At 49.0% G+C, this 12,083-nt stretch overlaps 1 protein-coding gene across 1 annotated transcript in view; it reads left to right on the top strand.

Annotated features, from left to right (window-relative positions):
• Positions 1 to 4,826, top strand: part of HS6ST2 (heparan sulfate 6-O-sulfotransferase 2) — a 144,845-nt gene extending 140,019 nt beyond the window's left edge. Inside the window, exon 2 of the mRNA XM_074147831.1 lies at positions 4,124 to 4,826. Within this exon, the coding sequence (XP_074003932.1) occupies positions 4,124 to 4,826 (703 nt within the window). The remainder of the gene's footprint in view (positions 1 to 4,123) is intronic.
• Positions 4,827 to 12,083: the final 7,257 nt, after the last annotated feature.

Genomic DNA, 12,083 nt, shown 5'->3' with positions numbered 1-12,083 from the left:
GTGGCTGAGGGGAGCCTCTGACCTTTCCTGAGCTCCTCTGAAGTAATGGATCATGCACAGATAGTTCACAGCTCCCAAAAACATTGTGGCTTCACCCTTGCAGTGACGTGATCAGCGGAGCGGAGGATGCAGCATGGGGAGCAAACTCAGTGTTGGGGGACTGTTTGGTCCCCGTGTTCCCGGGGGAATAGCTGTGCGCAGGGAGATACGGAAAGCGAGTGACTGTCACACCATCTTGTGTTCCTGATGGCTCCAGGGTCAACCTATGCTCTGAGTTGCCTGCAGGCTCCTTTTGTTCTCTGCTTCATAGACATCCGGCTCAACTTTATTAGAAAACCCGTGTTTCTCGTGAGTGCAGCTCTTTAAGTTGGAGGGATGATTCACAGCAAAGTTTGAGTTCTGCCTGCGAACATGTTGTCTCGGGCTCTGAAGCATCAACTTCAAGGAATGGGCAAGAGCTCCACACCCCCTTGTTAAGATAGCAGAAAGAACAAGCTGTTACGTACAGAGCTAAAAATAATTGCAAGGCTTTGAGCCTTCCTCCCAGTTGCAGCAGAAGGATGCTCCAAGCGCTGATGGCCCAATCCATCTCTGGCATGGCTCTGACTTGACGACACATTAAAGCCTTTGTGACTTTTTGAAGCTCAGTTCAGATAAACACAGAGAGCGCGGCTGCTTTTCTGGAGCCGATGTGATTTCTGACTCGGATGAGAGTGGCTTGGGGCAAAACCCAAAAGCTGGCGTTTCCAACAGGGACGGCACCTTTTTCACTAGAATTTTAATTTAGGGAAACTTAAGAAGGGGAGAAATGCCCAAAATAGCTGAGATTGGCCCAGCAGCTGACAAAGCATCTCTCTGTAAGTCGTGTCTTGAAAGCAGGATTCATCTGGGAAATAACGACATGGTATAAATAACAGCCACGAGGCTGTTTGGCAGGAGCTGCGCTCAGGCCAGGGAGGATACGGGCTCGCCTGGGTCATTCCATAAGCATCCCTGCCGATGGCAGGGTGCTGGAGGGACCCCAGAGACCTCCATGCTCACTGCAGAGTCGAGCGAGCATCTTTCCTCGGCCTCCTCTCCCCACTCTCCCTCGATGGTGGCGTTGTCCCCTGACGGGCGCTGATGAAGATATCTGCTAGCATGAGGCTGCCGGCCACCTGGGGTGATGGTGAACCCTTACCATGCAGTTTCTTCTGCCAACGTGCAAGTTTTTATTCATTCTTTTGTTTTTACAGCAGCAGCCAAGAGAGGTGCCTTGTCACTGCCCGCGACCAAAGAGCACTAAGGGAGAGCGACTCAAGGGTTTGAGCTACGATAAAATGCTCGCGGTATCGATCTTGGCTCAGGATTTGTTTCCCTTCTTGCATTGACTCCCCATCGATTGCCGGGATAACCTTAGAGCATACGGTGTTGTTGGCCTTCCCCCTCCACCGGCAGCATCCCAGTGCATGCACCCAGCTCCCCTCCCGGTCATTGTTTGGTGCAGCATCCCAATAAACTAGATCTAAGGGTGAGGAGTCCAGGCAGGAGTTAAAGAAAGCCGTGGGTTTGCCCTGGCCGTGTTTCCTCACGTTGGGGACCCCCACAAGGCTGTGTCGTTGCTGCATCAAAGCCACCTGCTGTACAGCAGGGACCGGGGGTCAGCTCCTGCTCGTCAGAGGGGCTGGTTGGGGTGATGGTGGTCATAGAAAGCCCCATCCCTCTGCCAGGTTGGGGTCTCCAGCGCTGCCACAGACCTGCTGAGATGAGACAGAGTGAAGCTCTTCCCATCATTGCAGGGGGCAATGTGAGGTTGGCGGCTGCCACTCCGGGCTCGCTACATGAAAGTCACCTTCTCTCTTGCTCCCTCATAAACTCCAGCTCTCGCTATGAAATTGTTTAATGGCACTTCTGAGGAAAAAAATACCTTTCCCTGGGGTCATGGCAGGGGCTTTGGCTCCTTTCACCTCTATGAACCTGTGGCCAAAGCCCTCGGAGCGGGGGAGCAGCGTGGGGATGGCAACAGTGCTGATGGCAGTAGTGCTGATGGTGGTCTCCCAAGCGTGAGGCACTGACGCTGTACTGGGATCCTTGGCTTTACTTGGTTTTGCAAGTTTATTGTACTTTCTATTTATTTAATTATTAATGAACTTGGATGCTCTCAATGAGAAGAAGAATGGCGACTCCCCAGGTTTCCTTTCCCCTGTGCTGTCAGATGCTTTCGGTGCTTGTGATTCGCATTTTATTCCACTCAGAAACAATTTTCTGTAAAACATTGACATCTAGTGGCTTTTCTGCTGAAGGAAACGATAGGGAACAAAAGATTGGCTGCAGGGCAGCCAGTCATGATACCGCTCGGGAATGTCCCTTCTCCTCCTTAGGCAGAATGGAGAACACGGTGATCACACCCTGGGGGCTCCAAGGCACATGCTCCTTGGTGTCCTTGTCCTGAAGGAGCGGTCTTCCCTGGCAGGGTGGTTTGCTTATTGGCCTACTTTAATTCCATTTACTTAAGCACATCACTGGTCTCCTGACAGTGTACCTCCAGCATCATTGCTGAGGTCATGGTCACAGAATCACAGAATGCTATGGGGTTGGAAGGGACCTCTGGAGATCATCCAGTCCAACCCCCTGCCAGAGCAGGTCCACCCAGAGCAGGTCGCACAGGAACGTGTCCAGGCGGGTTTTGAATGTCTCCAGAGAAAGAGACTCCACCACCTCTCTGGGCAGCCTCTTCCAGGGCTCTGCCACCCTCACAGGAAAGAAATTCCTCCTCATGTTTAGATGGAACTTCTTCTGTTCAAGTTTGTGCCCATTCCCTCTTGTCCTGCCACTGGGCACCACTGAAAAAAGACTGGCCCCATCCTCCTGACACCCACCCTTTAAGTATTTATAGGTGTTGATCAGATCCCCCCTCAGTCTTCTCTTCTCCACACTAAACAGACCCAAGTCCCTCAGCCTCTCCTTGTAAGAGAGATGCTCCAGTCCCCTCATCATCTTTGTAGCCCTCTGCTGGACCCTCTCCAGCAGTTCCCTGTCCTTCTGGAACTCGGGAGCCCAGAACTGGACCCAGCTGTCCGGATGGGGCTTCCCCAGGGCAGAGTAGTCACATTAAAGAAGGTGTGAAGAGCTTGATGGGTATGGCTTCAGGCTGATGAAGGTGGAAAACATAAGTGTTTGATGGTGAATATTAACGTGTGGCCCAGAGTGATCTCTTAATGGTATACATAAGTTGAGCTTGCAGCTTTTCCAGCTGGCTGCCTGATGGGGTTCCCCGCAGCAGCGTGTCCCCCACAAGTGCCACCCTCCTGCTCCTCCAAACGAAAGCCAGCACCTCCCTTTGCAACATTTTCTCTTAGAAAATGCTGTCGTGCACCCTTTAATTTCCTGTTACTCACTTACCTCTCCTCTCTTACCGTTGCAGTCCTATATTATCAGGTGAAGGCAGGAGGATAAAATGGGATGTGCGTGCCTTTTCCCAGATCCTCATTTCAGTGCAAGTGGGTTGGGGTTTCTGGACACGTCCTGTTTATCTGGCCTGTGAAAGCAAACGCCTTGTAGGACATGTCTTGTAGGGCGTGTCCTCCTTACTGGCGTAGTGCTGCTCTGGGGCTGGTGCAGCTGGGACCCACGGCTGCTCACCAGGAGAGGCAGCACGAGCAATGTTTTGCGGACTATGCAAACTTGTTGGTCCAGCTCTATTATGTAAGGAAAATAAAATTTAAAAAAAAGCCAGAGCTCCCTGTGCCCTCCTTGAGTTGAGGCTTCCATTGTGAGAGGTATTTTGATTATTCTCCCAAGGTCCGGGGAGAACATCAGTTGGGACAGCCGGCAGGAGCTCGTAGCCACGTGGGCAACTACATAGAGGGAAATGTGGGGTTCCTTTCCCCCTCCGTAGAGGCGAAACTCGTTATGCACACAGCCAGGGGTGTGCAGGTAGATCTAACCCTCCCAGCTCCCCGCGGGGAGTTGGTTGAGCCGCCCTTCACCCCGGAGAGGTGAGGACGCGGAGAAGCGCTCTGCAGCAGGGCTGCTGAAAGCCTCTTAAAGTGCATCTCCAAGGTTCTATTGATTTTGCACGTTAATGCGCTGTGTGCTGGAGACACACGGGACTAAACGCTCTGCCTTCCTCTCCCTTTGGCAGGAATTTCTACTACATCACCATCCTGCGTGACCCCGTCTCCCGCTACCTGAGCGAATGGCGCCACGTCCAGCGAGGAGCCACCTGGAAGGCCTCCCTGCACGTCTGCGACGGCCGGTCCCCAACCACCGAGGAGCTCCCCAGCTGCTACACGGGGGACGACTGGTCGGGCTGTTCCCTGCAGGAGTTCATGGATTGCCCCTACAACCTTGCCAACAACCGCCAGGTCCGCATGCTGTCCGACCTCAGCCTGGTGGGATGCTACAACCTGTCGGTCATGCCCGAGGAGCAGAGAAATAAGGTTCTGCTCGACAGTGCCAAGGAGAACCTCAAGCGGATGGCCTTCTTCGGCCTGACTGAGTTCCAGCGCAAGACTCAGTATCTCTTTGAGAAGACTTTCAACATGAACTTCATCTCGCCCTTTACGCAGTACAATAGCACAAGGGCCTCCAGCGTGGAGATAGACGAGCAGACTCAGCAGCGCATCGAGGCCCTCAATTTTTTAGACGTGGAGCTGTACGATTATGCAAAAGACCTGTTTCTGCAGCGGTACCAGTACATGCGGCAGAAGGAGCACCAGGAAGCGCGGCGGAAGCGCCAGGAGCAGCGCAAGATCCTGAGGGCAAAGCAAGCCCACCTGAGAGAGCAGGGGGAGAACGCCTCCAGCACTGACTACCTGGGGAACGTGGAGCGGTGGCGGCGGTAGTTGGGGTGGGGGGACACTCCGAAAAGCCACGTGGACCCCAGCCCGACCTGCCAACCGGAGACGCCAGGGCAGTCCAGACAAATCACGCTTCTCCAGGGTTTGAAGTAAAAAGAGGTTGAAAAGTTGCCTTTGCAGTTGCCTTTGCAGTAAATGTTGTACTGTACGCGGAACGCTTAATCTTAGGGTGTAATTAAATTGTCCTTTTTAGGTTTGTTGGATTATTTATGAAATACAGGAGCCAAGTAGGCTCATCGGAAATGGTTGCTTGGATGTTTATTTAAAAGAAAAGGAAAAAAAAAATTACCCTTAAATTAGTTATGAGTACAAAATGGGATGCCGGAAAATGTTTATGATGCTCGACTGAAATCTATCTGGGAAGCAAACTCATTTCCTAATAATGAGCATTTAGCATACTCTCACAATACAGTATATGAGCAAAACCTTTTCCCTTTGATTTTATCTTAATTTTATTTTAATAACGTGTTTTCAAGGGCACCGACTGCTTATGATATTTACCAAGTTAATGAGTGGATGATGAAGGGAATAATAAAGGTCTAGAAAAAATACTGACTAGTTTTATGTATAATACTGGCTTTTAAAAGGAATAGAAGTAATTTCTCTAGTTATATAAATATTTAAAATTTTAAACTTTTTCTACCTACTGCTGTTTAGAGTTTCAAGCTTGGTCTATCTCATATTTAAAAAAAAAAAAAAGAAAAAAAAAAGACGTACATACTTTTCTGAACTCAATGCCAACGTTAAAGACACTGTTTCCAGAATTTTTCAGGGCAGTATGATTTTAACTCTGGAAAACTTACAGCACATCTTCATGTTTCATAAAGCCTTTTCCCAATTATAATCTTGTGACAGTGTCTAATTTTAAGTCTTTCTTACCCATTAGAATACATAATGCTGAATTTAGCACTCCTTAATAATTGGTGGTATAAACTAGATGAAATTATATTGCGGATATTTGTGTAGTGGCTTTAAAAAGTCGTAAAACTCTCTAATCCCAGTGATATTATGAAGAGAATTGCTCAATGGAAGATGTAGATTTACACTTGAATTAGGATTTACTTCCAGTAAATCTTTGCTACACCAGATAAGAACAGGGCTTTTTTTTTTTTTTTTTTTTCTTCTTTCCTATGCTCTTGAGCCCTTCTTAGCAGTGACAGAGGAGCGATGACTACACGTGAGGGAAGCCAATTTTGCCATAGCCATAGCTGTAGAGGACGGGATGGTTGCCCAGTGGGATCCCAAGCTGGACCGGGCTCACCCGCCACCCTTCGGCCTCGCAGAGACGGGCAGGGAGAGGAGGTGGGGCAGGAGGTGTCAGGGGCTCCTATAAATCTCTATGCAAAAAAATAAAAAAAATAAAAAAACCTCTGTAAGGCTTGGGCTATACATTCAGCAAGTTCAGCAATGTTGTATGCAGCCTGCGACGCTCCCAAGCTTCGCACTAAATAGCGATCTCGGTGCGGGTGCGCGGTGACAGAGGCACCCGAAAAGGGCATTTTTTGTCCCGATGTACACGATGCTTACAAGGCTCACTTGCACTATTGCCTTTCGCCTGTAATATTCTATACACCAAGAGGGCGATGGGGGGGTGGGGTGGGGGGGTGGGTATAAAATGAGACAGAAGGCTTTAAAAACATCTTAGGGCTCCACGCCTAAGTTATCAGAAAGTTGTGTTACCTCCGATGTTGTATTGCCACTCCGGGGGGCAGCAGTCCTGCCGGGGGCACGCGGAGAGCAAAGCGGCAGCAAACCAATACCCTGCGTTAGCAGCTTGGACAAGAGAATAACTTCATGTACAGCAATTTTTTTTTTTTTTTTTTTTTTTTTTTTAAATGAGGACTGCAGTTGCCAATATGATGTCTCGGTTGTATTTTGGTTTCTATGGGGGAAAAATAATTCGCTCTTAAAACTGAAAGGCACTGCTGTAAACAGGACTTAACCGTGGGCGAGCTGGAGGGCCTGTTGCAGAAGGTGCATTTTGTTTTTATGCTGTGGTGTGCATGGTTTACAGAGACTAGTTGCATTTTCTTTGTGTATACTGTTTATTGTATATAGGGGATGTACGGATATAAGGATACCATTTTGTCATAACCATATCAAATTCTACTGATTTCCACTGTAGACGCTGTCTTATTATGTAGATTTACAGGCCGATCCACTGACTTTGATTGTGTAATTTAACAATAGAACTGATAAATAAAATTTAACTACAGTCTTCTGATTTTCATGTGGTTATTTCTTTATCTGACAAGGCGCCAGGAATCGCGCAGTTCAGAATGAATTTTGACAGGAATGAAAGAGCAGTTGACAGGCAAGTCTGTGAGTTTAAAACCATGGCTTTTCTGAAGTGTATTTAAACTGGAGCTTGCGAGGGCAAAGCCACTTTGGAGTTTCTCTGGTTCGGGAGCTACTGCAGAGGTTTTGGCTGCTTTCCTGAGCAGTCCTCAGCAAAACAAGCCGTGGTTTCTGGTGGTTGTACATGGGATTGTCAATGGTCTGCAGCATTAAGGGGTTCTTTCTCTGTCTGTACATATATGTGTGTGTAGGATTATTTTTTTCCCTTTGTATGATACCCTCCCTTTTTGCTCCAGCTGGATCTGGAGGATGCTGCTGACTTCCAGGGCGACCTGCTGTAACCCTTCCTGGGACATTTTAAAAACACAGAGAAGCTAAATGAGACTTCGATGCAAAAGCAGGTGAGAATGAATTGAGCGTAATGCCCCAGATCAGCTCAAAAAGATGCTTTTTTACAACTTGGATGGAGGCTTTTTTTTCCTTCATTGGTGGCTGTAAAAGACCAGCAGGCGGTAGACCCGGAGGTGTCCATAGGAGACCTTGCCTTGACCTGGTGGAATTCCCCTGTGAGGACAGAGGTGCCCTTCCTCTTGCGAGTACCTGAGGGGGCATCTTATCTCTGTGGGGCTTTTTGAGCTGTGGGGAGCGGGGAATGGAAGGATCTGCCGGCAAATCTGCATTTGAGTGACGTGGCTTTGCACACAGGACTGTTAGTGCACTGGAAAAGCTGCTGGCAGAGCTGCTGGTGGGATAGAGGACATGCAAGGTGCTTCCCTGCAACTCAAAAAGCACCCAACAGTGAGGTCTGGCGTAAAAGCAATTGGGGTTGCCTTTTGAGGGGAGCACTTTGACAGCTGAGAAAACTCTTTTGCTGCAGGAGAGGCCGTTTGGACAGACAAACTTCACAAGCTGAGGAGCTACAGCAGTGATTCAAGTAGCTCTCAAACCCTCCGGTAAGTTTTGAAAAGCCTCGACACATGTTAAGAAAACCTCTTCTGAGCATCGAGATGCCGCTGAAGTTTCCACCAGGCAGAGGTGTCAGCAACACCGGCGTGTCAGCCCGGGGCAGTTGGTGTGGAGCCGGGGGCTGCTTTGGGGATGGAGGTGTCTGGCGCTAATAGGGAATGTTAAAGGGAGTCTCCAAAAGATTGGAAAGTTGATAGCTGTGAAACCTGCGCGGCCTTGCAAAGTGCCATGTTTGGGGCTAATATTTTGGGACTAAAAGTTACCTAAAGGGTACCTGGTACGTAAGGGTTGTTGGGAGTGAACTGCTCGGCTGGTTTTTGTCGATGAACTTTGCAACCTCTTTATGTAACTTATGATATATTTTAGTGTGCTAGAATAGATCTTTGCTTCCAATTCTGTCATTTTTGAGTAAAAATGAGCTAATGGGCTTTTTCGTGTCATTTTTAAAATTTGCATGTTATCCAAAACGATGAGAGCTGTGAATAAGACCTGACAGATACCAGTGCAATTGCTGTTTCAGCTCATGAAATCACTGAGGAAAAAGAGAAGAAAAACTGATGCATCTCCTCTCTTAAATTTCAGCCAGAAATGTCAGATAATTGAGGGAACCTCTCAAAGCCTCCAGCCACAGACCCGGGCTGCCAGGCTGGCCCACACGCTCGCGGGGAGGCACAGCCAGCAGCTCTGGTGGAGAAGTCATCTTTGTGGAGACATCTTCTGCAGGAGAAATACTTTCCAAGCAGGTGATAGATGTAAATCTTTGGCTTACTAAAGCATTTGGGAGGAGCTGGGGATGGTTTGGTTTTGCGCACGGAAGGAGAAAAGCAGAGGGTCCTTCCCACCGCGTGCAGGAGCAGAGATAGGCAACGGAGCTGGTGAGGGGTCTGGAGCCCAAGTCTTGTGAGGAGCGGCTGAGGGAGCTGGGGGTGTTCAGCCTGGAGAAAAGGAGGCTGAGGGGAGACCTTCTCGCTCTCTACAACTCCCTGAAAGGAGGGTGTAGCCAGGGGGGGTCGGTCTCTTCTCCCAAGGAACAGGCGATGGGACAAGAGGAAACGGCCTCAAGTTGCCCCAGGGGAGGCTCAGATTGGATATTAGGAAAAGTTTTTACACTGAAAGGATTATTAAGCCTTGGAATGGGCTGCCCAGGGCAGGGGTTGAGGCACCATCCCTGGAGGGATTTAAAAGCTGGGTGCTCATAGTGCTTAGAGACATGGTTTAGGGATGGTTTTTATCAGAGTTAGGTTGATGGTTGGACTAGGTGATCTTAAAGGTCCCTTCCAACCCAGACAATTCTATGATTCTATGATACTAGGACCAGGGGATTTGGGATCTCCTGCCTCCAAGATGAATAGAGCAATAACAAACCAATTTGTGATCCCAGGGAAGGTGGGATCTGGGCTCTGGAGGCAGCCGGCACCCTCTGTCCTTCCCAGCCCACTGCTGCCAGCGGTGGCTCCTGCGCGGCGGGGAGGCACAGCCTTCCTGAGCAAACAGCACAGCATCTGAACTCTTACCTATGAAATTCAATTCTGGATTTCCTAAAGCAATCTCCCTTGTTCCACCAGCCTCATCAGGGAAGAGTGTAATTGCATTTAATCCATTTCTTGAATTCAGAGTCAACTGCGCTGCCATCATGCCGATATTGCTGCTCTGCTATCTCTAGAGATGAAGTGACGAGTTTAGACCTCAAATCGAATTTGGCTCTAAGCTTCCAGAGGATCTATCAGCTAAATTACCCCTTGTCTCTACCCAGAAGCTTTGTCATGCAGTTTAGCTCTGCAAGGATGCATTAGGCCAGACAAGTGAGGTTATCCACACTTTTTTGTTTTGGGAGCAATGAAATGCTGAAACAATATATATGCAAAGCAATCAAAATATTTATAGTGAGGGCTGAGTGTTCATTTTGAAGACACATGCTGCCTTTTGGTGTTCTCAGCTGCCTGAATTTGTACATGCCCTCATATGACTGCAAATAAGGTTTCACAAGCAGTTGTTGACATAAATCTCTACATAAACTATAAAAACTATATAAACTGTAGAGTTTTATGTCAAATGTATGTATTTCCTGATGGGCATCCATGGACAGAGGGCTGCAAACGACTTCCCGGCACAGCATTCATCTGAGCCCTCATTCTCCTAATGAGGTCTGAGCTTCACAGCATATGGTGGATACTGGCAAAACGAGTGAATAGTAAATTTTCCGTTAAATAAAAGGTTGGGAATAATGCGAGCTATAGTTAAAAGGAATGCGTTCAAGGGATATTTAGGCCACACGAAAGGTGAGATTTCAAAACAGCTCTTTTTAGTTTTGAAGTTTTGAAGTTCTCAACTCACATTTCTGTTATTGTTCCTCTTTGAAATGGCATTTTCCTTTTAAATACAATCTTTAAATTGTAAAGGCAGTATGTAATGAGTTCAGATGATCCATGAGTTGAATTAAACTTCTGATTTCAGGTCAATAGTTTAACCTGACCTGGGATGGAACCGTTGGGACCTTTTCCTTTAAATGAGCCATACAAATATACACTGCTTTTTTTTGGGTGGGCTGCAGCTGGGTGTGAGCCCTGGAGCAGTTTCCCGGGGAAGGAAGGATACTCCAGCTTTTCAAGTGGGGTCTCCGCTCCTGTCCCCGCAGCAGGAGCTGCCTCTCTGCGGCTGCGAGGGGACACGGGGCCTCGAGGGGTCTCTCTCCTCCTTTGCAATCAGTGCTCTGTGCTCGGTACTGCAACAGCCCTGTAGTGTTATTAATATTAGGCGAAGCACGTGGAAAGTATTATTTTGTGCAATATAAGCAGGTGGATAGAGGGGTTACACCACGTGGGAGATGTGTTCTCCATAGGGGGAAAACGGGAATTTCCCCTCTGGGCATGGCAAGCTGGGAAGCGTATTAATAGACATCATTACATTAGAATAATTGCTGTGGAATCAGCAAGCGCGTACATAATCTTTAATGCCTGGGAAATCTCACACAGTTTCAAAATAATTAAAAGTGGGATTAATCTAGATGCCAGACAACGCCTGCCTAATTACTAATGAATGAAGCTGTCGGAATGGCTGCAGCACCCTCTGCAGCCTCCGCTGCTCCAGCACTTTGAAGTCAATCCCCTCTGAACGCCTGACAGGGCAGGTTGGGTGAGCTGACCCCAGGACAGACCCACGGCAGGGATTTCGAGGGAAAGGGGTGCAGAAAGGGATTACCTGGCTGGGTGAGAAACTGCAGCTGGCAGGGATCCCCAGCACCCCTGAACAGCAGGACCCATGTGAAAAAGTGCCCCTGGGGAAGACGATCTGTCCCCAGGCTTTGAGCAGCACTGTTTTGCAGACCTGACTTCCATACAGCACCTTTCGATTCCTTTCAAAAATAAATCAGCAGCACTGGGGAGAGTCCAGAGCACCCACAACCTGAACAGACATCCCCTGCGCGAACCCAATCCGTGCAGCATTCCCTGTTGCAGCGTTCCCCGTTGCAGCATTGTGCCCATGCGGCAGCAGCCCATGCAAAGGCTGTAACACCCAGCCCTGCACCAGCCCATGCCACCAGCTTGCATCCCGACCAGTGGCATGTCCCAGCTGAGCCCCAGCGGTCCTGGGGCACGCTGGCTGTGTGTCCGGCCAGCTGCATATGGGGGTCAGGATGCTCGTGGCGTGGGTGGACAGAAGCCACCAGGTACCGACCGTCCCCACATGCCGCTCTCTGGTGCCCGGTGCGCCCCACGCTCGTGCCTCCAGAGCTGTTTGGTGAGACCAGCCACAGATTTGGTCGTTTCTGGGATTTTTGCATTCTCCAGAGAATTGCCACATCTGGAAAACTCCTGCTGCTTGGGTTTGAAGGCCAATGTTAGAAACCCCCCTTTTCCTCTGTTCCCAGTGCCCTGGGTGTAGTGATGCTGGGGGATAACCCATGCCACTGCTGCTGCTTCTGCAAGGTGCATTTGCTGCTGCCATTGCCCTGTTTGTTGTAATGCTTTGCGGGTTTTT

Source organism: Numenius arquata, chromosome 5, assembly GCF_964106895.1.
Source record: "Numenius arquata chromosome 5, bNumArq3.hap1.1, whole genome shotgun sequence".
NCBI classification, from domain to species: Eukaryota; Metazoa; Chordata; class Aves; order Charadriiformes; family Scolopacidae; genus Numenius; species Numenius arquata.
This window is presented reverse-complemented; position numbering and strand designations above follow the sequence as displayed.